At 42.2% G+C, this 27,725-nt stretch overlaps 2 protein-coding genes across 4 annotated transcripts in view; both read right to left on the minus strand.

Annotated features, from left to right (window-relative positions):
* Window positions 1-412: 412 nt before the first annotated feature.
* On the minus strand, window positions 413-8,982 carry man1b1b (mannosidase, alpha, class 1B, member 1b). 3 transcript variants are annotated; one of them, XM_021605602.2, is made up of 15 exons: window positions 8,801-8,981; window positions 8,577-8,702; window positions 6,687-6,821; window positions 6,036-6,144; window positions 5,829-5,944; window positions 5,557-5,708; window positions 5,242-5,354; window positions 4,866-5,045; window positions 4,258-4,406; window positions 3,806-3,994; window positions 3,123-3,313; window positions 1,821-1,941; window positions 1,338-1,532; window positions 1,035-1,166; window positions 413-794 (listed from the first exon to the last, which is right to left on the minus strand). In XM_021605602.2, exons 3-15 carry the CDS (start codon window positions 6,780-6,782, stop codon window positions 588-590), a joined length of 1,950 nt encoding a protein of 649 aa, XP_021461277.1. In that variant the 5' UTR covers window positions 6,783-6,821; window positions 8,577-8,702; window positions 8,801-8,981; the 3' UTR covers window positions 413-587. The 3 variants fall into 3 exon arrangements, with proteins under 3 accessions (XP_021461277.1, XP_021461278.1, XP_021461276.1); XM_021605603.2 differs by having other exon boundaries at window positions 5,557-5,705; window positions 8,577-8,982; XM_021605601.2 differs by having other exon boundaries at window positions 8,577-8,982.
* A 260-nt stretch (window positions 8,983-9,242) lies between these two features.
* The window catches only part of si:dkey-61l1.4 (collagen alpha-1(II) chain), a 29,696-nt gene continuing 11,213 nt past the window's right edge, over window positions 9,243-27,725 (minus strand). The window contains exons 9-55 of the mRNA XM_036980266.1: window positions 27,550-27,594; window positions 26,351-26,381; window positions 26,181-26,234; window positions 23,194-23,247; window positions 22,051-22,158; window positions 21,770-21,823; window positions 21,383-21,436; window positions 21,027-21,071; window positions 20,794-20,847; window positions 20,188-20,232; window positions 17,990-18,043; window positions 17,819-17,872; window positions 17,683-17,736; window positions 17,334-17,387; window positions 17,187-17,240; window positions 17,024-17,068; window positions 16,853-16,897; window positions 16,401-16,508; window positions 16,122-16,175; window positions 15,941-15,994; window positions 15,711-15,764; window positions 15,476-15,583; window positions 15,318-15,371; window positions 15,035-15,142; window positions 14,867-14,920; window positions 14,695-14,748; window positions 14,553-14,606; window positions 14,392-14,445; window positions 14,158-14,265; window positions 14,020-14,073; window positions 13,857-13,910; window positions 13,675-13,728; window positions 13,471-13,524; window positions 13,296-13,349; window positions 12,889-12,942; window positions 12,712-12,765; window positions 12,553-12,606; window positions 12,310-12,363; window positions 12,127-12,180; window positions 11,987-12,004; window positions 11,796-11,849; window positions 11,581-11,643; window positions 11,288-11,453; window positions 10,995-11,101; window positions 10,799-10,879; window positions 10,459-10,641; window positions 9,243-10,323 (exon numbers count right to left, since the gene is read on the minus strand). Coding sequence (XP_036836161.1) covers window positions 10,165-10,323; window positions 10,459-10,641; window positions 10,799-10,879; window positions 10,995-11,101; window positions 11,288-11,453; window positions 11,581-11,643; window positions 11,796-11,849; window positions 11,987-12,004; window positions 12,127-12,180; window positions 12,310-12,363; window positions 12,553-12,606; window positions 12,712-12,765; window positions 12,889-12,942; window positions 13,296-13,349; window positions 13,471-13,524; window positions 13,675-13,728; window positions 13,857-13,910; window positions 14,020-14,073; window positions 14,158-14,265; window positions 14,392-14,445; window positions 14,553-14,606; window positions 14,695-14,748; window positions 14,867-14,920; window positions 15,035-15,142; window positions 15,318-15,371; window positions 15,476-15,583; window positions 15,711-15,764; window positions 15,941-15,994; window positions 16,122-16,175; window positions 16,401-16,508; window positions 16,853-16,897; window positions 17,024-17,068; window positions 17,187-17,240; window positions 17,334-17,387; window positions 17,683-17,736; window positions 17,819-17,872; window positions 17,990-18,043; window positions 20,188-20,232; window positions 20,794-20,847; window positions 21,027-21,071; window positions 21,383-21,436; window positions 21,770-21,823; window positions 22,051-22,158; window positions 23,194-23,247; window positions 26,181-26,234; window positions 26,351-26,381; window positions 27,550-27,594 — 3,139 coding nt within the window. The 3' untranslated portion in view covers window positions 9,243-10,164. The remainder of the gene's footprint in view (window positions 10,324-10,458; window positions 10,642-10,798; window positions 10,880-10,994; window positions 11,102-11,287; window positions 11,454-11,580; window positions 11,644-11,795; window positions 11,850-11,986; window positions 12,005-12,126; window positions 12,181-12,309; window positions 12,364-12,552; window positions 12,607-12,711; window positions 12,766-12,888; window positions 12,943-13,295; window positions 13,350-13,470; window positions 13,525-13,674; window positions 13,729-13,856; window positions 13,911-14,019; window positions 14,074-14,157; window positions 14,266-14,391; window positions 14,446-14,552; window positions 14,607-14,694; window positions 14,749-14,866; window positions 14,921-15,034; window positions 15,143-15,317; window positions 15,372-15,475; window positions 15,584-15,710; window positions 15,765-15,940; window positions 15,995-16,121; window positions 16,176-16,400; window positions 16,509-16,852; window positions 16,898-17,023; window positions 17,069-17,186; window positions 17,241-17,333; window positions 17,388-17,682; window positions 17,737-17,818; window positions 17,873-17,989; window positions 18,044-20,187; window positions 20,233-20,793; window positions 20,848-21,026; window positions 21,072-21,382; window positions 21,437-21,769; window positions 21,824-22,050; window positions 22,159-23,193; window positions 23,248-26,180; window positions 26,235-26,350; window positions 26,382-27,549; window positions 27,595-27,725) is intronic.

Below are 27,725 nucleotides of genomic sequence, written 5' to 3' on the forward strand. Positions count from 1 at the left end.
CCTATGCAGCTGTACATAGTCCAACGGTAAATAGCCCACCCAATTTACCTACCTCATCCCCATACTGTTTTTATTTATTTAATTTTCTGCTCTTTTGCACACCAATATCTCTACCTGTACATGACCATTGATAATTTATCACACCAGTGTTAATCTGCTAAATTGTAATTATTTGCCTACCTCATGCCTTTTGCACACAAATGTATATAGACTATTTTTTTCTACTGTGTTATTGACTTGTTTGTTTACTCCATGTGTAACTCTGTTGTTGTCTGTTCACACTGCTATGCTTTATCTTGGCCAGGTCGCAGTTGTAAATGAGAACTTGTTCTCAACTAGCCTACCTGGTTAAATAAAGGTGAAATAAAAAAATACAAAAATGTAGATATTCCATAAAAATAAATTGGCCGTTTCCAGCTACAATAGTCATTTACAACATTAACAATGTCTACACTGTTTTTTCTGATCAATTTGATGTTAATTTAAATGGACAAAAAAAGCTTTTCCTTAAAACAAGGACATTTCTAAGTGACCCCAGACTTCTGAACAGTAGTGCATGTATCCCGTTGACTTGGCTGGTGTATCGCTCACTCAGCAGAAGGCCAGATGGGCAGGGGGTGGGCCTCTGTGTTGAACACATACTTGTCCAGACTGACCAGCTCCGGGTCATCTGAGAACAGCAGGTAGAAGTACTTGAGAGTCTCCCCCAGGAAGAAACTCTCCATCTTGTCCCGGGGGCTGGGGTACTCTGGGTCCCGGACGTTGTTGATGGATGTGTAGCCACCAGTAGAAACCTGAAGGGAGACAGACCAATATAACACACACTATAAGAGAAGGATCTGTAATCTCTGGTGAAATACTCACTCAATAACCACAGACTGAATATCTCATTGCATTTCTCTGTAGCCTGGTTTCAGATCAGTTTGTGCCGTCTTGACAACTCCTATGGTCCTTGTCACGTCAAACAGATCTGAGACCAGGCTGGTTAATTTACTAACAGTAGTCTAGGCTGGGTAGTGACGGTGTTCTCTCACCTTGGTGTACTTGTTGAAGTTCTGGAGGATCTCCCAGCCCCAGTCTCTGTACTTCCTGTCCTTAGTGAACCTGTACAGATAAAACAAGCTCTCCACCGTCTCAGGGCGAAGGAGGTTGTGTCTGTCTGCAAGCTGAGAAGAGGACAGACAGACACACACAAGAAACAATCACATAGGAAATTGACCATATCCATGAAAAACTTCACAGCAGTAAAATAAAAGGGTCAGAAACCCAACTATACTTCAGTAGTGTATTGTTTAATAATATCTCTGCAGGGGAAGTGCACACCCCTGTATACCCACCTTGACGTCTACATCTCTGATGCTTCCCTCGTGCATGTTGAAGTGGACGATCTCAGGGCTCAAGCCAGTCTCCATCTGGGCATACATCTGGTAGCAGGTCTCCATCAGCTGCTTGGCCAGCTCCATGTGGTCGGCTGGCAGGCCGTGGTGGGCCCCTAGAGCCAGGGTCCCAGGGAGGAAACACACCAGGTGGTCCTGACAGACAGGGTTGGGGAGTCAGTGGAGCAATAGAATGTCCATGTAGCAGAATAGAGCCCACAATCTTTTAATGGAAAAGAACGGGAATTACAGCTGGTTAGGGGTTGACAGCCTTGACTCATCAAAGCGATAATATTTAAGTATTGGGTGAAACTGGGCTTCAAATACCCAACCTTAAACAGGGTGCAAACCTCCCTCAAAGAAAATCTTGAGGTTCCGTTGATTTAGAGATAACATCAGCTCTTTCACCCACACTCATCTGGTGTGCATAGTTCGTATACTAACCATTTTGGGGCTGAACTGACCATGGGACAGCTCCCCTACGAAGGTCAGGCTGTTAGGAGATGACTTCTTAAGCAGGTTCTTCTTCACTCCCTCTAGGGCCTGCAGGTAATCCTCCAGCAATCTGAAGAACACAGTCACAGCTTTACAGCCAAGCACTGGAGAACACACGTACAGACACAGCATTACAGCCAAAAACACGCACAGACACAGCATTACAGCCAAAAACACGCACAGACAGCGTTACAAGCCAAACACTGGAGAACACACGTACAGACACAGCATTACAGCCCAAAACACGTACAGACACAGCATTACAGCCAAACACACGTACAGACACAGCATTACAGCCAAACACACGTACAGACACAGCATTACAGCCAAACACACGCACAGACGCAGCATTACAGCCAAACACACGCACAGACACAGCATTGCAGCCAAACACACTCACAGACACAGCATTACAGCCAAACACACGTACAGACACAGCACTACAGCCAAACACACGCACAGACACAGCATTACAGCCAAACACACGTACAGACACAGCATTACAGCCAAACACACGTACAGACACAGCATTACAGCCAAACACTTTGGACCAGTACTTCCACCAGTCCATGTGTACTGCTCTGTATAAAAACACTACTGGCTTGACAAAGGAATATGGCTAATAACTGTACAAATACTGAGAAACATCAGCTGAATGGTACTTTTACTATTATTGTTTGATAAGTGTCCCATAGAATCTAGTGTCAACGCCAACTGATAGATCACTGAGCCAATGAAATAAAAATACAATTTCAAACAAGTACTTTAAACATAGCACAAGAACCAAATCTGTCCTCAAGCATCAAAGTCCTCAAGCTGCGCTGGGTCTGTGAGAGCTGTTCCAACGGAGGATAAATGTTTTATAAAGTAGCTCTGAAGACCTAGTTGTGCATGAAGTTAAGCAAATATTACCAGACAGTCATGAATAGTCTTGTGCACAGCCTGATACGGCATACAGCCATTCAGCCACATCCACACAGAATTGCAGGTAACAGAGAGACGGGCTGTTTAAGTCATGTCAGTTACATCAAGGGAGCTGAGGAGATCAAGCTTAGGACTGTCAACCATGACAGCAAGCTAAAACAGTGACAACTCTGCTGCCTGCCTCCAGTACTTAGCAGGGAGCCTAGACAAGATGAGTAGGAATCTAGTGGCTAGACCTGACTCTGTGAATTAGTGTCAGCCTCAACCCCATGACAGCCTCGAGAAAAGTAGACAGGAAAAGTGTTTAGAAAACCCACTCCAACTCACTCCGTCTCCTTCTGGCCTCCCTGTATCCACTGTTTAAGGAGGTATTCGTAGTAGCTATCTGCTCGTGCGCCCAGGGTGAAGACCCCCAGATGGGTGAACTGGCCGCTGTTGGTGTTGATGAACATGGGGACGAGGCCGTCCTGCTTCCCTTCCAGCTTGTGGACTTTTTGCATGACCTTATCCACTGCAGCCTGGATGAGAAAGGAGGTGTGTGGGGGGGGGGGGGGGGGGGGTATGTAAGTTAAAGCTAGAATCCGTAAATGAATCACCAACGAAGCAGTCACCCTGCTTCTGTTTTGGTACAAAGCTGAGGAATGCACCTGGGTAAATGTAACCACTCAAATTCATAGACAGAGCTATGGATGCAAGGAAAATTATTCTAATCATGTTGAGGATATACAGTGTTTGTTTACTTCTTCTTTATGTACAAACATTGGAGTAAAACAAGCTTATATTTGGGGGTTCTGATGGAATAATAAGTAAGACATTTATAAGTTATCTTTTTCAATAATCAAATTACGTATACATCATTAATCTATAAGTCCAGAAATTGATGTAGCAACTAAGGATTCTATCTTAAAGTGTTGTCAGAGATTATTGATAAAGTTATGTGGAATCAAACGTTGTCCAGAAGGCTGACATTAATTGAGTCCTTTCACTAGAACATTGCTTGTGAATATTACCCGGTAGCGTGTGTCCTGAGTGAGGCGACTCAGCTCCCTAAACTCTAGCTGGATGCTGGTGACCTCAGCAACAGTGCTGTCCGACGTCCATCGAGGGGGGTGGGCCGTACCCTTCCCAATGTTCACATCTGAGTAGGGGATCTTGGACGGGGTGTTGAAGGCAGGCATTAACCTCGTTCCTATATCTTTCTGCAAGGTCATCAAAAGAACAACAGAAGGCTGATCAATATGTTTCCCTAGCCAGACCCCCTCCCACAGAAAAACAAGTTATTTCACGAAAGAACTCATAAGACCTAGCAGTATCCCATGAAAGGGTCTCAGAGGCAGAAGGAGTGGAAGAGGAAATGTCAGAGGCCCAGCAGCAGTAACAGTAACAGCCAGCTCTCTGTCTGCATGTCTCTCTGTCTGCATGTCGCTCTGTCTGCATGTCGCTCTGTCTGCATGTGACTCACAGCCTTGTCCAGGAACAGAGCGTCTCCAGTCAGATGGTAAGTGCTCAGCAAGCCGCCCAGGATACGGATGGTGCTCTCAAAAAGGTTCACATCAACGTTCTTATTGAAGGAGAGCTCCGTTGACACCCAGGTCTTAGCCTCCTCAAACTCTGTCCAAAAGAGACCAACCACAACTTTAGTGGTCTAACTCCATGTAAACTCTATGATATAGCAGATACAAAGAAAAGTTGGATCATGAATATAAGTAGCGTTTTCCCTATATGCATTCAGCAGTGGCGCTGCCAAATTAAATAAACAATTTATATAATAATATACGGTATATATTTATAATATAATACTGTAATATATGATTTAAATAATAATATACTGTATATATTTTTTTTTGGTGGGGAGGGGTAATTTTAGGGGTCGTAAAAAAAATATGTGTCAACTTAAAACGACTAAAACCAGATATAAAGTATGTTGAAAAGATAATGGAGATACATATCTTTGATCACATTTCTGTCAGCCCCATGGCAAAATGTGTAGAATTGCAGGAAATTAGCTTTAAAAACATCTAACTTTGCCATCGCTGCTGTAAAAAAATCCTAGGGGAAACACTGAAGTACCTTCTCTGAGGTTGAGGATCCACATGGTGTCCAGTGCATCAATCAGGGTCAAGCCCAGGCCAAACCACTCTCCATAAGACTTAGAGATGGGCCTCAGCTCATCTTGGCCCCAGGCAAACTCTTTGTATCCCTTCCACGCATGTCTGAAAGCATCTCGTACTGCCTCAAGCCTATCGAATTCTGAAACACACACGCCAAGATAATTAACTACCATCTAAAGAATTATAAATGAATTACTTCTATTTCAAATAACTAAATCTCTTTCAGACCATGCACATTTCCTCTCAAAGCGCTAGTTGCCCTCTATCAAACTCTTGTTAATGGTCATGAAGGGTGGGCTATGGAGGGTTTGCACACACACACACACAGTACAGACCTGGCTCGTGTGAATGGTCCCCTTGCTCAACCGCTGGGACAGCCACCTTGTTCTCTGCTTCCTTGGCAGTTCCTCCTTCAGTGGCTTGGTCAGCCTCAATCAAGGCCCCACGCCTATTAAACACACATAGGTGCCGGTCAAGATGAGAAGACCAGAAAACATGTTTATATGTTTGGAACAGAGTTTTAGTTTCTATTCAGAGTACTCCTCACCATCGCTTCCCTAACCCATGCATGCAATAAAGGCTTATGTATCAGAGATAAATTGACTTCCATTATCCATTAGTCATCTCCTCTGATTAGAGACTAGTCTTACTTAACAAGTGGCTTCTCTCCCTTTTCTTTGTCAGCTTTCTTTGCTTCTTGAATTGGATTCTCCTTCACCTGGATATCTGACCCGGTGCCTTTCTTTTGCAGACGGTTCTGCAGGCCGGGTGGCCCCCGCTTGTGGGGTGGCCTCTTCTGCTTCTGAAGGACAAGACATGTTAAGGGAAATGCTTCAAAAACACTGCTTACTGAATGTATCACTGCACATATTTCTCACAGCCAAAGGCTAGCTTTAGTATTAGAGGAGTGGAATGTACCAACCTCTGAAGGTGGCTCTGGTACTAGTGGTTGGTTCTGTTTATCCGACTCAGGTAGGACCTCAGGGATGACCAGTTTCAGAACATGGCCCTCATCTTCCTTCACAACAACAGTAAGGCCTGGGAGGTACATAGGGAAGGATGTTCAGTCTCTGGTGCCTCAAAAACAGTCCCCACCACCATAACAATTATATTTTTTTGCTGGCCTTACCTCTGAAGTGTTCTGTGACAGTGGGGTAAGTGGCAATCCCACAAACTAACATGAGAGCCACGGTGAAGAGGATGAGGTTGCGCTGCAATCTGGATAACTGTTTCCATTTCTGTGGAGAAATGGGTGCAAATTGGATGAATTAGAAAATGACAAAGCAGTAAGCAGAGTAAATAACACCAAAACTCAGCTACAATTGATTGCACCAGCTTGTCTGTCAGGAGAGAGTCACACGAAGAAAGAAATCCAGAAGAACCACTGAATGTCACACAGTGCAACATGTCTGATCAACTGTCAGTACCACGCTGCTACGTACTATACAGAGGCACTGCATTGTCATATTCTTCGGATAAACATCACCATCCTGGTGTCATATCTCCACAGATTGACAGTGACAGGTCTGAGCTAGTCATTTTCTGTTGGAGTGACAATCACATGATATTATGGATATGATGATAATTGTGTCTCGGGGCATTTTTTCCATTCAAGTTAGTAAACCATTACAAATGTCATGCTACATTTGCGGTATAAAACATTCAGTGGGATATATAGTATAGCCTATCAATCAACTGCAAAGCATACATAGTAAGTCATCAGATCAGAGTTTGTGATTAAGATAAGTAGGTTGGTTGACTTCCTTCAGCACTCACTCACCCTCCAGCAGGACTGTCTTCTCCACTGTTTGTTGTTATAGTTGCCACTTCCAGTGAAGGTTAAAGACACAAATTCCTTCCTTGATGGTGAGTGCATGTCTCCAGCCTACCCCACAGTGAAGTCATAGACTCTATGCTAGAGGAGGAAAGTAGGCTGCAAATTAGAAATGACAGCAGAGGCAACACAAACTCCCTTCTCTAATTATACATACTCAACTGTAGAGAAATGTGCTTTATTAGACCAAATGACTTTCAATATTGAGGACACATAAATAGGACTAAATGTTTGTAGGATATAGCATACAATTATGATTGTTTCAATTGACAAATAAAGCATAATATCTGAAAACAAAGCAATGCCGTTTCATTTACAAACCTTTTATTGATAATAATGACATGTTTGAAAATATTCCTGTCAATCACAGCCAATTATTGTTAGTGAGTACTTGACTGGTCCTTTTTTGCTCAGTTGGTAGAGCATGGCACTTGTAATGTCAGGGTAGTGGGTTCGATTTCCGGGACCACCCATACGTAAAATGTAGACACACAACGCTTTGGTAAATCGCTTTGGATAAAAGTGTCCGCTAAATGGCATATATTATTGTTATATTTACATTATTGTCACGGTCTTTCCTTATTTGCAGCCTGCCAATTGACCTAACTATTGAAAATATTGCTTACATTTGTTCCCAAACAGGTCAAATTAGCATTGAAAATAAATAAATGAGTTTTAAGATACTGTATGCCAGCTGACGAGAGGTAGCTAGCAGATTGTCACAGGCTAATGTGATGCTCAGGGTAGGTACTGTTTGGCGTAGGGACACACTCTTCATGCATCTATTACTGTAGTTAGGCTTAGTCTACCTGTATTATATAGCTTTAGTGGTGTGTTGTATACATTTCGTAATCCGGACATAAACGAGTGCTCAGCTGGTTCTCAACACTGTGTGCACCCATATGTGCGCTGAAATCAACAGCCACCTCGTTCCCCTCAGCAGCCTCCACTGGTTCCCAAACTTTTTTTTCACTCGGGCCCCCTTCCAGCATTGGGGAACATCCATTCATTGGGAAGGCAGATCAAGTGTTTCATTTCAAAAGCAAATCACTTTTGCATGAGAAAACACAAAATACTACTCATTACGTAACGTTTGTGTGGAGCAGACTGTGGGCTTTGAACAGTGCACCTTGTTCATGCCAGGGAGCAGCCCGGTTCCAAAATGAACGCAATCAACTTTCACCCGGTGCAAAACGCCTACACGGTTCAGATGAATCAAATCCCCTCATTGAGACAGGTGGATGACCACCCCAAAGTGCTGCATGCCATGATGACACGGTTGTTTTGTTCAATGAGAACATTTGAATTAGACAAGATGGCTGCGTACACATTGTTGGATCACTTGGCACAAAACATGTATTTTAATATCGGAGCATTTTATAAATTCAAACAAACCACTTGCAACTGGACACGGGAATTTTAGAAGATACATGTTTGGCCCAAAAAAAGGCTGGTCGAAAATGCTCTGTGCTTCTCCAAACAGTACCTATCCTGTAACCGCTACTGGAGCGTCACATTAGCCCGTTTCAATCTGCTAGCTAGAGGAGACTATGCCCGAAGTCTACTCGCAACAGCTGGGATGTATTCATTACGGAAACCGTTTACCGTGTAAGAACCAAACGGGAGCAAAACAAGAGTTTCTATTGGACAAATTCAGGCAGGTCCCTCCCCGTTTCGTTCCGTTTAAGAAACGTTATCCAACAGAATCTGCGTAATGCATACGCCCCTGATAATTACGACTGAAAACATCCTCGCAAACAAAAACAATGTGCAAGCTAACACAATCAAAACGTATACTAAAATAAGACGTTGAATTTAGAAATAAATGTGCTTTACCTTTTATTCAACAGTGTATGGTATCTCGTGCTCTTCAGAGCTCACAATTCCAATGTCCTGGATCTTGAGCGAAGCTTGACCGATTCACAAAGCGACTATAGACCGAGGCATTACGAGGCCTACAGCCTAAAAACAAGCAGTTACACGAGTAAAGTTAATTTACTACAAACGATGAGCATGTCTAACAGGAAAACGGCAAGTGTTCGTTTAAAATGATTGCATACCTTGAAGAGAACGATTCTCTACCCAAGAGCAGCAATGCAATATCTATACATGCCACGCGCTCAGTGCTAGAAAAAGTAACCTGACCGAACAGAGCGGAAGCAACAAAATACATTCGTTGATACAAATCTGAGGATGATACATTGTAAATACACGCCTTTCTCTCAAATCAACACTTCGTCCGATTACTTTTAATGAAACATCAGTAGTTAATTTTCATTCGAATCTAGTCAAATCACATCGTTTTCAATTGTTTCAAGTTTTACTGAAAATAAAATAGCTTATTTTCAAATGGTTTGGGTGCTCAATAAATGGTGTGTAATATTCCATATGACAATACCAATTCATTAGGAATTAATTAGTACAGTCCCTTCATTTATTCATACATTTCCGTCTAACAACAAAAGTACTATTATCTCTGGGGCACAATACAAAACATGAGAATATGAATGATTGCTATTTATTCAAACTTAAAAAGAAAAACAACAAAGAAAATGGCCAGCATATAAATTAAGTAAATCACACAATTAAATACATATCTTGAAACAAAGATGAAACTGAAGAAAAACGTAAAAACACATTATTATTTTTTTTACAGTACTGCATTGTTCCTCTGTATCAACAGAAATCAAAACATCACAATTTCACAAATGGTAGAAATGGTGATTAGGTTACTGCATCTATCAGGTGATGCAATAATGCATACAATATTATCACCAGACAGAATTCATTGTCATAGTTCCTAATAATAGTCAAAACCAAGGGATCAATATTGGAATGTTTCTTAGTTTCTAACTGCAGATGTAAGGGTATAGTGTGTATATAATGACGTAGAGTGAGCACGGAGCTCATAAAATAGAGATTTTAGCTATGTCTCCAATTTGGGACACATTGTTAAATTGCAGCAGTGAAGGTTAATGTGTAAACCACAGTGCTCTTCATCAAAAACATACCTGAATTAAGAATGGGTAACGTGAAAAAATAATTATAGCAACCTTTAGCATTTAAAGAAACCTCGGTCATTTAAACCAATTACATAAATAAGCATGTTTCAATATCACCAGTGAAATCAGTGTAAACTAAAATACAAAGATAATTTCTCTCAAGAATATCACTGGCCTCTGAAAATGGATAGACTAACCAGTTCATATTTGTAACTGGTCAACCTTTGGATAGAGAAGAGACACTTTTTCCTGTTGGTTGGTACGTCTACTTTGTCTTAGCAATAAACAAGAATGTCATGAGAAGAGGAGAGATGCTGATGTCTTTCTCTGTATCTGTTTCTCTGGGTCATTTCCCCACTGGCTGGTGGTTGTCTCATTGTTGTCTCTGCTTTTATCAGTCCTTAGAGAGTGTCTCTCTTCCTTTAGCTGAAGCACACAGGCCCAACAGTGAATCCAAACTCCTGTGTGAGGTCACTGCTGCCGAACACTGCCAGATCTCTCAGGGGAAGCAGATCCAAGTCCTCACTCTCAAACTGGAACACCGCCTCACGACGGCCTCCGGAATGCAGCTCCTCAGAGGGCTGCCAAGTGAAACACAAAGGACATTAAGGATTGAAGTGACTCTCTTCACCATCTCTCAACAGCCTTCCCTCCTCACCACCACCATAATCTAATACAGTACATGGTAATCATTATAGGGTAGTGTAAAAACATACCACGCAATCTTGTAATGTCCCCAGGTAACTCTGTCTTTGTGTGTCTGCCAGGAACTTCACCTCTCTTTCGCCTGGTCCCTGTATGTTCCCAGGCTGGCAGGAGTAGGTGATGTTCTGACTGGTGAGCCTGCTGTTCAACCTCAGGAATCTCATCTGCACCACATCGGGTCCTAGATACTCAAACTGGGAGAGGGCATGGAAGGAAGGAAATCAAACCAGAAACACAAAAGCATTTCATTGTACTGTGTACACCACATGTATCCTTTGCATCCTTTGTATCCTTTACAAATAAACTTTGATTTGATTCGATTTGAGAATCATGATTGGATTTGAGGCTTACCTGAAAGCCTTTTTCCTTTGAACTCAACCAATGAAATGAGTTATTTGTCCCAGAATCCTTCAGCCATGCTTTTACTGGCACCTGAAGTTCGAATGTATTTCATATGTTATTACAAACATTTAGCATATGTTATTACCATATTATATAAGATCTATGGTTCAGTGGGTCCCAGAGCCAGAAGTGTGTGTGCAAGTACCTGAGGCTGCAGCGGAGACAGACAGGTCTTTGGTGCTGCAGTGAAGTCACAGTACACCAGAAGGGCATCAGCTGGGCTGCCCTGGTTAGGATCAATGTAATACATCCCTGGAACATGTAACAACCTTTACATCAGAAACTGAGCAGGGTTCCATCTCTCTGCTGCTGTACAACCGCTCACACACAAATCCAATATGCATATTGTACATTTAAGATGCTTTGAAATATCTGATACCAATATTGTGGTATTAGAATATAACAGAGAAGTCTTCACATTGTGGAAGAAGCCCATACCGTTAGTGAAGTTGGGCTGGGAGAGCCAGAGCTCCAAGCAGGTGGTAGCCGGGTGTTCTTTGGTGCCGTCTGGTGGATCTATGAGCAAGTGCAGTTCTTGGTGCAATAAATCCAGCAGAGTCTGGATCAGGAGGTAGTTGGGCTTGTCTGACAGGTACATGAGGTCCTGATCAGACAGGGGGTGAAACAAGGAGGTGTTGTAATATAAATAGTTATGGCTAAATTTGCTGAAATGGCTTTAGTTTCAAAATGGAAGTATTTATATGTGCTTGGATAGATTACCAACGACTTGCCTTGAGTTGTGCCAGAGAGAGATTCAGAGAGGTTCCAGGGGGGCCAGGAGGTCCAGGGAGGCCCTGACATAAATAAGGAAAAACAAACACAATATCTAAGTTAATCTCATTGCCCTGGGTTGCCAGATTGGGTCAGGAATTATTTTGATTTCATTAAACAGATGTAAAGTGTCTGCTACTGTAATGTTTTGTGATGTGAGTAGGGTCATACTCACAGGCAAGCCTCTCACTCCAACAGGACCTGCTGTTCCAGCAAATCCTTTTAGACCCTGACAATTAGGCAAATTTAGTCAGTGCCCTCAGTCAATCCCCCAATCTCCAAATAATTCATTGACAAGACACAAAGGTATGCATAAAAACCGAACAAATGTGTGTATTTGTATTTAGAGAATTGTTATACACATACCTTTTCTCCAAACAAACCCTATAGAAAGAGAAAATTCATCACATTAGCATTTACTTTTTTTCCTGTATAAGTATGTTTACTATATTTTCATAAATACATGGGTAATAACAGTACCATATTTCTGAAAAAGGACAACTTACAGGCAGTCCAGGTAGACCTGGGGTCCCCCATTCCCCATGAGGACCAATGTCTCCCTACAAAGACAGCACACATAAATCACTGTTAATACAACTCAATAGTATTGCCACGATTAATGATGAATACTTAACAGAACACTGAGTCAGAACACACTAGACGGACAGATACTAGAAGGTGCATCTTACTTGTTCTCCTTTTAGGCCAGCCCTCCCTGTCTGACCCAAAGGGCCTTGTGTCCCCTGAAACAGACACTCAACTGACTCAATACATAATGGAACTGGGTCCATTATTATATACAGGAAATGTATAGGGATATGAACATGGGAATGATGGAGGCAAAATGCATCCATAGTGAATCTACATTAAAAATGTTAGTACATCTGACTCAAGTGTAATATGCTTCTTGGGATAAATGAGCTCAAAAGTACCTTCAACCCCTGACCCCCAGGAGGACCTGTTAATCCCATCTTCCCCTTCTCTCCCTGTAAATTTAGGGGAAATAAATTAGTGTCACATAAAATGAGCTCAAAGTGCTGTACTTCTTCAATCATATCATAATCCTGTTGAGGCTTCAGTCAAGGTCTTACCTCTATACCTGGTCCACCCATTAGACCCTTCTCTCCTTGTAAGCCAGGTGTCCCCTTTGAGAGAAACAAGGGACGTTATTTGCAGAGTTTTGGGGACCCAGTGATTGAGTTATACAGCTAATCCTCCTGGCATTGAAAAGTGCACACAGCCTTTCCAAAACAGATCAAATAACTTACATAAGGCCCTTGCCTTCCTGGAGGCCCGGTTGAACCAAAATCTCCCCTCTTTCCCTGTAGGCCAAAGAAAGGTCAAATCCTGATTAAAATCTGATGCCCCATTGACCTTACACAAACTCTCACCCCTGCAAAATATTATCAAGGTGAAGAAACATTATATGGTATGTTATGGCGGCAGGGTAGCCTAGTGGTTAGAAAGTTGGACTAGTAACCAGAAGGTTGCAAGTTCAAATCCCTGAGCTGACAAGGTACAAATCTGTCGTTCTGCCCCCTGAACAGGCAGTTAACCCATTAGGCCGTCATTGAAAATAAGAATTTGTTCTTAACTGACTTGCCTAGTTAAATAAAGGTTAAAAAATGGCGAATGCAAAATCGGGCCAGATTTTCTCACAGTCAATAGTGATTACCTTTTCTCCTCTCTCTCCACCTAAGCCTTTGCTTCCAGTTTTTCCTCTATTCCCCTTACATGGAAACAAAAACAGCTTTTTAGAATCAAATGAAGAATCAAGATCCATATTAGTTGGAACGATACATTTTTACCATATGAAAAAGAGACTGAATAAGCAATGGTGTAATTCTCACCCTCCTTCCAATGTGTCCGGTCTTTCCTGGATACCCATTTCGACCATCATACCCCTGACAAAAAGAAATACCTACAATCACATACTACACTAAGTGGACATTATGATATGGCCTTTGATACAGGTAGGATGTCAGAATGGGACAGAGTGCTAAATACTATATATGTAGATGTAAAGACAGGTGAATGGTGAAGCTTAACCTGACCTTTTGACCTTTCTGGCCTAGTCTCCCCTCAGGGCCTGTTTGACCTTTTGGTCCCTGAAGAGCAAAAAGGTAATGTTGACTTATCCTAAAACGTCATCAGTAGACATTTATTTCTGGTGAAGATATTGGAATATGTGTGTTTCATTTGTATATAAGGTCTAAAATGTTATTGTAGCACTTACCAAAGGTCCTGGTGGGCCAACAGTTCCCTGAGGCCCCACCTCACCAGGCAAACCCTAAGAGTAGGGATGAGTAAAAAAAAACATCAACCAAAATGTTTACCAACTTATGTCATGTTGCCAAAGACATATCAACACCACAGTTCACATGTGTCTGTGTTCCTACCTTCAATCCAGGAGACGCTTGGGGACCCCTGTCGCCAGGAAGACCCTCTGGCCCCTGGACCCGACAGAGACATTCAGACCGTCATCTTAATGAACAATTTAGATGTTCTCTAGAAAGAAAGATATCAATCAGCCTCACCTGCTCTCCTGGTTCTCCTTTATCTCCAGGCTCGTCTTTGGGCCCCTTAAGTCCCGGGAAACCCTTTGGACCAATCTCTCCCTGTCTCCCCATGCCTCCCCGCACTCCCTACAATAAACCAACAAAATTGAATTATGACAGAAATTGACCATGCAAGTGCAATCAATGATGCTGTGCATATGGTTTGAATTACAATCTTATCAATATAAATTGGCAGATTTGGATACTAGGTACCTTTGGTCCATGTTTCCCCATGTCACCATTCACTCCACTGATGCCTGACATCCCCTGTCATTAGAAGACAACAGCTCAATAAAACCAATCAAGCCTACAGTTACATTACTCTCTATAATTCATACATGAAAATGAACAACCATTTTGTTGGCAATACATACCTTAAGGCCTGAGTTTCCAGGGTTCCCAGCCATACCATAAGGGCCTTTGTCCCCCTAGAGAAATTACAACTCCATGTTACTGTACAGCAATATGGCATCATTGTCCCGATTGTGATTAGAGAATTTCATCATCATACTGTACCTTCTGCCCTTGTGGTCCATCAGCGCCAGCCAATCCAAAAGGTCCTGGAACACCCTGGAACAATAACAGGTTGTGAGGCAGAGTATTTGACAAAGCCATTAGAGACATTGCCATTACTGAGTAATAACAGATGTTCTAACTATCAATACACTCCAGTCTACTTCAAACCTACTTCCAGTCCAGACAAGCCCGATGGTCCAGCTTCCCCAATCAACCCCACCTGGCCCTGATGAACAGAAACAGAACACCGTTGAAGTGCCAAATCTACATGTCACACACACACATCACCTCTATTAAACCATCAAACATTAGTATAGAATACACCTTATCAGTCACTCACTCGTAGTCCTACGTAGCCCTTCTCTCCCTTCACTCCTCTTTTCCCATTGTCCCCAAGAGCTCCTGAGGGCCCCTCCGACCAAGAAAATCCACGAGGTCCTATGTCCCCCTGGAGGGGAAAAACAACAATATGGAAAGTATCAGATTGGGATTTGTATGGCAGAGGAGCAAGAAAACATTTTTCAAAGACTTCTGAAAATCTTAACAGGCATTGTATCATACATATAGAACCACACATAAAGCATATATTAAGTAGGCCTTCTTTATCCTGTTAATTCCATTACCTTTTGTCCTTTAGGACCAGGATATCCTCTGTTGCCGAAACCTCCCATCTCTCCCTGCAACAGACAATCACAGAAAACCATGAAACCACATCCCAATCTGATAATGATGGCAGCCTGTGTCTGTAGATGAGCTTGGTAGAAAGGGTAATACAACTGACCTCTTTGCCCCTTGGGCCAGGCTCACCCTGCATCCCCTGGGAGCCCTGTGGCCCTGGCTCTCCCTGTAGTCCATTCGGCCCTGCCTTTCCAAAGGGACCTGGAGCTCCCTGTCTCACAGCAACATAGATGGAGTCAAGAGAGGTGGGGATAGAGTAGTGAGCGATCTAATTAACACATTTGAACTGAAAAACTACTGAAAAAGGGAGGAAATCCTATTGTGATGATGTCACTGACCGGTTCCCCCTTCCTGCCAGATGGCCCCTCCTCACCAACTGTTCCTGGGGGACCCTGGGAGGCAGGAGAATACAGTACAGGGTCATCAATGTCAGCCATGATAGCACTATTGCAAAGGTATTGTATGATATACCACACTTTACACCATGAAAACAAGAAATAGCAAAAAACACAACATCAGTCCTAATGGAGGTGGATGGGTATACGACTGTCTAAGAACAGACACACACCTGCTGTCCATCCAGTCCAGCTGGCCCACTGTCCCCAACAGGCCCTGCTGCTCCCTAAACAGACACAACAGTACAGTACATCACTCAATGCATTACTGACTGTCATGATTTATACTTATTCCTTTCAATCTATCATTGGAAAATAGAAAAAGACAAGAGCTAGGGCTGGCATTGAACTCACCTGCACTCCATTTTCTCCAACCTGCCCCGTTACTCCATCTATCCCAGGAGTGCCCTGGATACAGTAGATAAAATACATTATCAGACTCAAGAGTGACTATACATGTATTGATAATACATGTTAATATCTGTAATGTTCATAAAAATATTTAATCAACAGAATATATAATAATACAAATATAATATAATATACTAATATAATACTAATATACAGATAGGCCTCTGATTACATTTTTTTATTGGAATGAAACAATGAGAAAGATGAAAAGTACCCACTCACTGGAAACCCGGTGGGTCCGGCTAGCACCTGAGGCCCCAGAGGCCCCTGGCTTCCTGGGGGGCCTGGCTTTCCTGTCCTGCCCTCTGGCCCTGGTAGGCCTGGAGGACCCTAAAACCAGGTACATAGCGGTTAAAGCGTTGGGCCAGTAAACAAAATGTCACTGATTCGAATACCAGTGCCCTTGAGCAAGGCACTTAACCTTAATTTGCTCCAGAGCTGCCCCTGTAAAAAACACATTGTATTGCACCTATCTGATGTATGTAACAATAAAAACCTATTTTTTTATTATCTTCTGATTCAACCAGAAGACAAATATGGACCATAGTACATTCACATCAGCCAACCATGGACCTCATAACTTAATCTGTCTCTAGAAAACAAAATTACCAAATCATTAAAGTGCCATCTAACCAAACAAGAGGACAAGGACATGATTTAAAAGTGCTACTCACTGGTGACCCCTGTATGCCATTGAGTCCATTGTCTCCTTGACGACCCTGAGGTGGATAAACCAGAAAAACATCATGGCAGAGTCAGGCTGTAACCCCAGGGGGAAACCTCATCCAGTGTGTCTAAAGCTAGTCTGTATTAGTCAAATGGTCTTAAAGAGTGAGCTTCCTTACCTGAGGTCCAGCCGGCCCTCTCTCTCCATGAGATCCCTTTAACCCCTATAGGACAGATCAAAAACATCAACGTGGTAATAAAAGGTATCAATGTGTAATATTTCCACCAATATTAGTTTACACTATTCTTTTCATAATGTGAGTGTCAGTACAGTGTACTCACTGGTGGTCCACTCTTCCCAGGGATACCAGCGGGACCTCTCACACCAGGTTCCCCCTGAGGTTAGACAGACAGACAGGTGGCATTCAATGAAATCAACAACTATACTAACACTAACATGTGGTAGAACTGTATGGGGTATTTTCTTACCCTCTCTCCAAAATGACCAGGTCTCCCAGTTAAACCCACTGCTCCTGGGTAGCCCTGTACAAGGAATGGGTTTCCACAGTTACGGTTACAGTTGGTTGTTCCACACAAAGTTGGTTGTTGGCAGTAGTAGGTACCACTGCACTAAGATGATAATAATTGGTTTAAACATCTATCTTTTACACTTTTCTTAGAAAAAAGAACAGATTACAGTAACACCTACAGAGCATGAACTCTCACAGCGGGATTATAAAAATACTTTTCTAAACACATTAAGATAAATTAAATGTAGACTGGTTATGGCCACTAGCCCACTCTAACACCTTGTTGGGGTTGGACAGGCAACACTTACATACATGCCCACTGGCCCCTGGCGACCCTCCACGCCATCTTTCCCTGTGAAGCCCTAGAGAACAGAGAGACTCATTAACGAGAAATGTTGGTAATATTTCGGTTTGAGACAGAGGCTCTTGGCCTACAGTACTCACCCTATCACCAGGTGGCCCAGGACTGACGTCTTGTCCAGACTTTCCTGGAGGACCCTGTTGAAATCATGAAATAGATATAAACATAAAGGGTAAGAATGGGTAGGTTGAGGAGGGTGACAGAATGTGCAGGTCCAGCAATGATAGGTGAGCGACATTTATTGTTGGACATACCTGAGCACCTGGGGGACCTGCTCGTCCTGGTGCTCCCCCCAGACCTGAAAATCCCTGGATTTATGACAGAGAGGTTAAACACACATTGACTCGTGAATATACAACCATGTACTGTAGCAACAAATGTATACCCTAATTCAATGTGCCCTACCAGCATCACGTATCAAGACTTTACAAAGCAGTGTTGAGGACCTCAGATCATCCCTGGCTGTGCCATGTTGAATGTGTCTTACAAAGACACTGACTGACTGAGCCTACAAACCCCTGGGGATGATCAGGGCCTTGTAAACCTCTTTACTGGTACACTATCTAGTCTTATCTGTCTGACATGTAGGTGCTCATATAAACAGGAGAGCTGGGACAGCAATAGCCACCACAGGCCCACAGGCAAGCTGTTACAGTGCCTTGCAAAAGTATTCGGCCCCCTTGAACTTTGCGACCTTTTGCCACATTTCAGGCTTCAAACATAAATATATAAAACTGTATTTTTTTGTGAAGAATCAACAACAAGTGGGACACAATCATGAAGTGGAACGACATTTATTGGATATTTCAAACTTTTTTAACAAATCAAAAGCTGAAAAATTGGGCGTGCAAAATTATTCAGCCCCCTTAAGTTAATACTTTGTAGCGCCACCTTTTGCTGCGATTACAGCTGTAAGTCAGCTGTAAGTCGCTTGGGGTATGTCTCTATCAGTTTTGCACATTGAGAGACTGAATTTTTTTCCCATTCCTCCTTGCAAAACAGCTCGAGCTCAGTGAGGTTGGATGGAGAGCATTTGTGAACAGCAGTTTTCAGTTCTTTCCACAGATTCTCGATTGGATTCAGGTCTGGACTTTGACTTGGCCATTCTAACACCTGGATATGTTTATTTTTGAACCATTCCATTGTAGATTTTGCTTTATGTTTTGGATCATTGTCTTGTTGGAAGACAAATCTACGTCCCAGTCTCAGGTCTTTTGCAGACTCAATCAGGTTTTCTTACAGAATGGTCCTGTATTTGGCTCCATCCATCTTCCCATCAATTTTAACCATCTTCCCTGTCCCTGCTGAAGAAAAGCAGGCCCAAACTATGATGCTGCCACCACCATGTTTGACAGTGGGGATGGTGTGTTCAGCTGTGTTGCTTTTACGCCAAACATAACGTTTTGCATTGTTGCCAAAAAGTTCCATTTTGGTTTCATCTGACCAGAGCACCGTCTTCCACATGTTTGGTGTGTCTCCCAGGTGGCTTGTGGCAAACTTTAAACAACACTTTTTATGGATATCTTTAAGAAATGGCTTTCTTCTTGCCACTCTTCCATAAAGGCCAGATTTGTGCAATATACGACTGATTGTTGTCCTATGGACAGAGTCTCCCACCTCAGCTGTAGATCTCTGCAGTTCATCCAGAGTGATCATGGGCCTCTTGGCTGCATCTCTGATCAGTCTTCTCCTTGTATGAGCTGAAAGTTTAGAGGGACGGCCAGGTCTTGGTAGATTTGCAGTGGTCTGATACTCCTTCCATTTCAATATTATCGCTTGCACAGTGCTCCTTGGGATGTTTAAAGCTTGGGAAATCTTTTTGTATCCAAATCCGGCTTTAAACTTCTTCACAACAGTATCTCGGACCTGCCTGGTGTGTTCCTTGTTCTTCATGATGCTCTCTGCGCTTTTAACGGACCTCTGAGACTATCACACTATCGCAGGTGCATTTATACGGAGACTTGATTACACACAGGTGGATTGTATTTATCATCATTAGTCATTTAGGTCAACATTGGATCATTCAGAGATCCTTATTGAACTTCTGGAGAGAGTTTGCTGCACTGAAAGTAAAGGGGATGAATAATTTTGCACGCCCAATTTTTCAGTTTTTGATTTGTTAAAAAAGTTTGAAATATCCAATAAATGTCGTTCCACTTCATGATTGTGTCCCACTTGTTGTTGATTCTTCACAAAAAAATACAGTTTTATATCTTTATGTTTGAAGCCTGAAATGTGGCAAAAAGTCGCAAAGTTCAAGGGGGCCGAATACTTTCGCAAGGCACTGTATATCTGTGTCTAAGGAGGATCATCTGAAAAACAACCAATCACACCTCTCTTTATTGCTATGGTTTATGAGAGTTCAGCAATGATTGAGCCATTTGTGTTTCTTTTCTTTTTACTGTTGACTTTTACTTGTTTAGAGCTGATTGGTTAAAGGGGTTTGACTCACTCTGTGTCCTTTAGTTCCAGGAATACCAGCAGAACCAAGCTCACCCTACAATCACACACAACAACACAAACATTACACACATTGTTTTTATCATGCCATACATTTATTTTCTGTACAGATGTAGGATCTTAATTTTAGTCAGTTTTCTACAGCAGGAAAATAATCCTGCAGCAAAGGGACATTTGAATTATTATGTGGATTATAATTAATGGACATTTTTGTAGGGCCAAATCAAGTCTGACATTTCAAAGTGGACATTTTAAAACTCAAATACACTACAATTTTGCATTTCCTGTTGTGCAGGAAAGTTCTCTGCAACAAAAGAATGAACAAATTAAGATCCTACTATCTATCTATCTATCTATCTATCTATCTATCTATCTATCTATCTATCTATCTATCTATCTATCTATCTATCTATCTATCTATCTATCTATCTATCTGTACACAGAACTTATCCTGAAACCTATTTATCAATAATGATTGAAACCGCTGGGTTAGTACCTGTTCAAGGAACTGCATTGACAATGCACAATAGACAATAAGGAGTCAGTAGAAAATTCTAATAAGTGATATTTAAAAAATTAAAAGTTATAAAATGGGAACCTGTGTACCAGGCTTTCCTTCTGCACCCTCAGTCCCAATGAGGCCTCTAAAACCCTGCAACATAACACACAGACATAGACACAAACACGTCTGGCATACATACCACACACAACAAGGACAGCTGATTGTTACTATCACACAAGAAGGACAGCTGATTGTTACTATAGCTACATTATCCATCAAGGATTGTCTGTCAAGTAATACTCATATGAGAATGAATACTGTTCTCTTACCAGAATTCCAGGTATACCAAAAAGACCAGGCTGTCCAGTACGACCCTGGAAATAGAAGATATCAGAGGGAGAATGTGATTATTCCCCCAGTCCCAACAACATCTTCCAGCAGAGGGTATAGTAATGTATCTACAAAGATGATCTATTACAGCAGTGTTTCCAAACTCCAGTCCTCCAGTACCCCACATTTCTGTTGTAGCCCCGAACAAGCATACCTCATTCAACTTGTCAACTAATCATTGAGCCCTCAATGAGTAGAATCAGGTGACTTTATCAGGGGCTACAACTAAAATGATTACTATTGGGGGTACTCGAGGACTGGAGTTGGGAAACACTGTATTTGAGGAGACAGTTACCCTGGGTCCTTTAGGTCCTGATTTCCCATTATGGCCTGGAGTTCCCCTGTGGCCCTTAGGTGGAAACAAAGAGACATTCAAAATTAAGATTTTGAGTCTATATTATGGCATGTGATACAAGAATATGGCATGACATAACTCTGTCAGTATTATATTGTATTGTATTGAAACTCAGGTTATAAGACTTTGACATCTTTGGGAAGCTGGCCATTCAATATTGGCTCATTGAATGCAGCTGCATGTAGACTAGAACAAAGGAAAGGTCTAACAGAAGAGCTCTAGTTGTTCCCTCAGGACATGAAGTTCCCTCAGGAAAAATAAAGTAATTCTAAGTCTAAGTCTAGTTTGTTGTAATCACTCCACCAGACAGTGATAAACTCTGCTGACCTTTGACCCCTCCTTTCCAACCACTCCCTGGAGGCCGACCTCTCCGTCTTCACCCTGCATGGGAGAGAAAGGGATCAGAGCCCTCTCATCAAAGGTTCAAATGAGCCGTGCCATTTCATAAACACAAACTACAGGTATCCAACATAATCCTTCATACATTTTACATGAATCATGTATCAGTATGTAACAGCAGAAGAGGTACAGTAGGAAGATGAGGAGTGTTATTAATGTATGTTACAGTAATAAAGGCTGTGAATAGCAGGTGTCATCCTGATGTTTACCGGAATGCCTTGGGGGCCAGCTTGACCTCTGACACCAGGAAGGCCTGAGAGGCCACTCTGACCCCTCTCACCCTGACGGCCTAGGATCCCTGATGCACCAACAGAACCCTGAGGAAAAAAATACTAATGGTATCAAAACACCATATAATATGAAGTTTTTAATTTTTATTTTAACAAGATCTTCATGAACATGGCCTTTGTGATAGTCATGATTCTTGTACTACTGCATCCAAACCCATAATCAAGTCTCTACCCTGTCTCCTTTGGATCCAGCATCTCCTTTGTCTCCATCTAGTCCTCTGAAGCCCTATAGGAAAAGTCAGATCTGCTCAGATAGGATTCATAGAATAGAGCCTCACTCCTCTCTAAAGATGTCACTCCTGTTTAATAAACAAGATAATAATTATATACATCTTACTGTGCCACCTGGAGCTCCCTTCAGACCTGGAATTCCAGCAGTCCCCTAAAAGACAGACAGATACTTCGTCAGAGAGAGGAGAGGAGGTAGAGACAGTGACGTGGATTTGTTTAACTCATAAAGTCACACAGATGATTTAGATTCTCTACACTACAGTGTATCCCAGGGTATCTAGTGAGATCGGATGTCAAGCCCATTGTTTGGTGAGATTAAGTGGAGACCCTTTTACTATATACCATGTTAAGAGTAAATATAGGTATGCCCTCATCCCAATAAGGAAACCCATGGTAAAATAGATTGCCATATCCAAAAAAAAAATTCCATTTCTGTTGTTTTAGAGCTTGAACTAAAACCAGGAGCTAAAACATGCGAGTGAAATACCAGCTGGCAGAGTTGTAAAATGAGTGAGAAGTCAACTCATATGTTTCTGTATAAAAGCCAGTCAGCTCTGAGATGCAAGACACATGGAGATTTATGATTTTAAAGAACTTTATTGCTGCAGTGAGGCCATAAGTCAAACAACAAAGCTGGCGAATAAACCTTTTTTATTCTGATGACCCAGTTTTAAAACAGCTTTTAGAAGCAGTTTTCACAATAGTCTATGTTGGCATGTTGATTATGCCATGCAGAATGCTGTTTATGTTTAACCCAAAACGTGTTTGCAGCCACATGTCTATCCAAATAAAAATGTAGAGTAATGTGCAGCTCATCCACAAAGAACTCACCATGGGCCCTTCAAGGCCTGATAAACCCTTCATGCCCATTGGCCCGACTTCACCCTTTAGAGAATCAGAAATAGACAAACATAATCAAATAGACTAAACCAACTCCTACCAGGTGCAATCAGCAAGTGTCTAGGGGATAGAGGCAGGGGTTGATTTATGACTGGGCCTATGTGGGTTTTGACAAGAGATGAATTTTATTAAACAGAAGATGAACGAAGACTAAACTTACTATGTCACCTTTTTGACCTGGAAGACCATACATCCCTGGATGTCCCTGACAACAAAATAAATGAGAACATTCAATACTGTTTCAGCAAAATAAAATGTTGACGTATGATGAGGCTATATGCAAGTAGACCAGTTGTATGCATACACATTGTGTATGTCAGAGCCTGTTTATTAATAGGTCATAAAGTACATCTAAGTCATCATACAGTATGATTGCAATAATGAACAATATGATTATACGGCCTGTGCCAGGATCTGAATCACATGGTTATGAGGCCATCTGGATATGGCTAATATTTCACTAGACTGAGACTAGCCAGGAGATGGATATTTAAAAAGTAGGTTTTCATATCTACACCACTGTCTTACTAGGCTTCAGGGAGAGCCCCATTGTCTGCTCTGCTTGCCAGGAGCCAGTGTTTGGTGTGCAGGAGCAGTCATTAGGACTAGACCATGCCAAAAACTAAACAGGTAGCCCCAAACTCAACTGGACATTTACTGAGAGAATACCAGGAAAACAAGTCATCTCCTAGATCTACTGTAGCTGGCAAGAACATTGAGATTTCCACCAGTGCTATTATTGTATGAACTGAAAATGAGTTTCTATAATCATATAATTTCACCAATTTTGCTGCCACAGTATATCAAAACGCATAAGGATCAAGTGAAATATTATAACCACAGAGCCTGTGTATTTGTTGTGCAAATTAGCTGGCATGTCTTACTTGCAGTGGCGGACTGGCCATCTGGAATTTCAGGCAAATGACAGATGGGCTGGTCCATTTTTAGTAGACCTGGGATTTGCCAGGAACCTCATAATCTGATAATATCACGATACTTAGGTGCCGATACAATATTTATTGCGAAAAATATGTTGGCTCACTATTTATACTGAACAAAAATATAAACGCAACATGCAACCAATACATTTTTTTACTGAGTCATAGTTCATATAAGGAAATCAGTCAATTTAAATAAATACATTTGTCCCTAATCTATGGATTTTACATAACTGGGAATACAAATGTGCATCTGTTGGTCCCAGATACCTTTAAAAAAAGGTAGGGGCATGGATCAGAAAACCGGTCAGTATCTGGTGTGACCACCATTTGCCACATGCAGCGTGACAGTTCTCCCTCACATAGAGTTGATCAGGCTGTTGATTGTGGCCTGTGGAATGTTGTCCCACACCTCTTCAATGGCTGTACAAAGTTTCTGGATATTGGTGGGAACTGGAACACGCTGTCATACACGTCGATCCAGAGCATCTCAAATATGTTCAAGATGTGACATTGGAAGAACTGGTACATTTTCAGCTTCTAGGAATTGTGTACAGACCCTTGTGACATGGGGCCGTGCATTATCATGCTGAAACATGAGATGACGGCGGATAAATGGCACAACAATGGGCCTCAGAATCTTGTCATGGTATCTCTGTGCACTCAAACTACAATTGATAAAGTGCAATTGTGAGGCCTCCCGGGTGACGCAGTGCTAACTGTGCTGAGACTTTGGGTTCGAGCCCAGGCTCTGTCGCAGCCGGCCGCGACCGGGAGGTCCATGGGGCGACGCACAATTGGCCTAATGTCGTCCGGGTTAGGGAGGGTTTGGCGAGTAGGGAAATCCTTGTCTCATCGCGCACTAGCAACTCCTGTGGCGGGCCGGGCGCAGTGAACGCTGACAAGGTCGCCAGGTGCACAGTGTTTCCTCCGACACATTGGTGCGGCTGGCTTCCGGTTTGGATGCGCGCTGTGTTAAGAAGCAGTGCGGCTTGGTTGGGTTGTATTTTGGAGGACGCATGGCTTTCGACCTTCGTCTCTCCCGAGCCCGTTGTAGCGATGAGACAAGATAGTAACTACTAACAATTGGTAACCACGAAATTGGGGAGAAAAAGAGGGTAAAATTCAGAAAAAAAAGAGGAGAAAAAAAAGTGCAATCGTGTTCATTGTCCATAGCTTATGCCCATACCATAACCCCACCGCCACCATGGGGCACTCTTTTCACAATGTTGACATCAGCAAACCGCTCTCCCACATGATGCCATGCATGTGGTCTGCAGTTGTGTGGCTGGTTGGACATACTGCCAAATTCTCTAAAACTACGTTGGAGTTGGATTATGGTAGAGAAATTAACATTAAATTCTCTGGCAGCAACAGCTCTGGTGGACATTCCTGCAGTAAGCATGCCATTGCATGCTCCCTCAAAACTTGAGACATCTGTAGCATTGTGTTGTGATATAATATTCCACACCTGTCAGGTGGATGGAATATCTTGGCAAAGGAGAAATGCTCACTAACAGGGATGTAAACACGTGTGCACAAACTTTGAGAGAAATAAGCTTTTTGTGTGTGTGGAAAATGTCTGGGATCTTTTATTTCAGCTCATGAAACATGGGACCAACACTTTACATGTTGAGTTTATATTTGTGTTCAGTGAGAAAAGACAATGGAGAACAAGCTTTTGATATACTGGAATTTTGGCGTAGGTACAGCCGACTGGCGCTAGCTAATGCTACCTACAGAAACAAATATATATACTTTTTTTTTTTTTTTTACAAATTTATACTTGGAGTCAAATATCAATATAATATAGTCAACAAATAATATTGTGATATTTTTATTTTTCCATCACAAATGTTTAGCCTAGTGGGCCTTTATAATTAGTTTTATTTTTGCGCAAAATTATCTTTATCTGTCTAATAATGTGGGCCTCAAGGACTAAAATTGTCTGGTGTGGGGGCCAACTCCTCCCCTGCTTACTTGGATTCCTCGAAGTGCAGGAGAGCCTCTCTGTCCTGACAATCCTATGGGACCCTATGAGAAAAACAGTACACAGAAGAATGACAGTTCAGTTTGAACAAATATCTGAAAGAAAAAAGGAAGTCTCGATGACAGGAATATAACAAAGACACATACTGGAGGCCCTTTACGGCCAACTGGTCCATCTGGCCCTGCTTCTCCCTGTGAGGAACACAGCAGAAGGACAAACCCTTACACAGGATGACTGTTACTGTACATGGCTGTTTTTCATTAATTGTCAAATAAAATGAAATACCATGCAGTCTATGTCAATCAAAGTTGTTGTGAGCACTGCGCTCAGGTGCGTTGACCAAAATGCAATAGAATTCCAAAATTGTGTAGCTGGTCCGCACTCTCCTGTTGCCAGACATTTTATGGAAGTGGGCCATAGAACTGACAGTGTATTGGTATAGAAAAGGTTTGGGCTACACGTAGAGGTGGCAATATTGATTTTCACATTACGCACACTACACCCAGGTGGACTTAATGTGGAGTTGGATTTGGTGCCTTTTTTGTGACTACTGCTGCTTGTTGCAGGGGTGTTCTGAACCTAGCTTCTAATGTTAATTCCTATTTTCCTGTAACTATTTATAGACATTATTTTTCCAATGCATTAAAGAATGTTACTTGTTTCAATATTAGATTATGTATTGTATATTGAGATGGCTTATTGAGGGGCGGCAGGTAGCCTAGTGGTTAGAGCGTTGGACTAGTAATTAAGAGTTTGCAAGGTCGAATTCCTGAGCTGACAAGGTCAAAATCTGTCCTTCTACCCCTGAATAAGGCTGTCATTGAAAATAAAAATTGGAGCTTAACGGACTTGACTGGTGAAATAAAAAATGTGTGTCTGTTCCAGGAGAGCACACATGAATGCACCTGTTGGTCATTACCTTTAATGAGCTCACACTAAAGAATCTCACCTTAGGAGGATGACACTGTTGAAGGCTTAGGCCAAAATGTTTGTTGATCTACCCACTCCTGAATGAAATAGAAACCTTGAATCTCCATTTTGAGTGCAGACCAGCTACACAATTTTGGTCTGTGCCAATCAATCATCAATCCACTGCCCACTATGCATTGGTATATACAGTATACTGACCCTTGAGCCGTTCACCCCCTGTGCTCCAATCATACCAGTAACACCTGGAGCCCCCTGTTTGGGCACATACAGTACATATGTGAATAGGCAAACACAAAAAAAACAACGGCCATTGTTTTCCTGTGCAAGTGGTACGTCTGCACTGATTTGTCAAGTGTGTTCTGACTGCAGCAGTAAAGTAGGTAGATGTGATAGTAACCGTAAGAGCTTGCATGATACTCCTACACTCACCATTGGCCCAAATGGACCTTGGGCGCCATCATACCCAGAATCACCCTGAAAAACAGAAGAGATAGGGACACCTGCACCAGTTGTTTTTTGTTCAGAGCAACAACAAACATGTGTGCTGTTGAGGGTACTGGAGGACTGGAGTTGGAAACCACTGATCTAGAACACCCCACCATCAA

The sequence above is a fragment of the Oncorhynchus mykiss genome, chromosome 6, assembly GCF_013265735.2.
Source record: "Oncorhynchus mykiss isolate Arlee chromosome 6, USDA_OmykA_1.1, whole genome shotgun sequence".
Taxonomy (NCBI): Eukaryota; Metazoa; Chordata; class Actinopteri; order Salmoniformes; family Salmonidae; genus Oncorhynchus; species Oncorhynchus mykiss.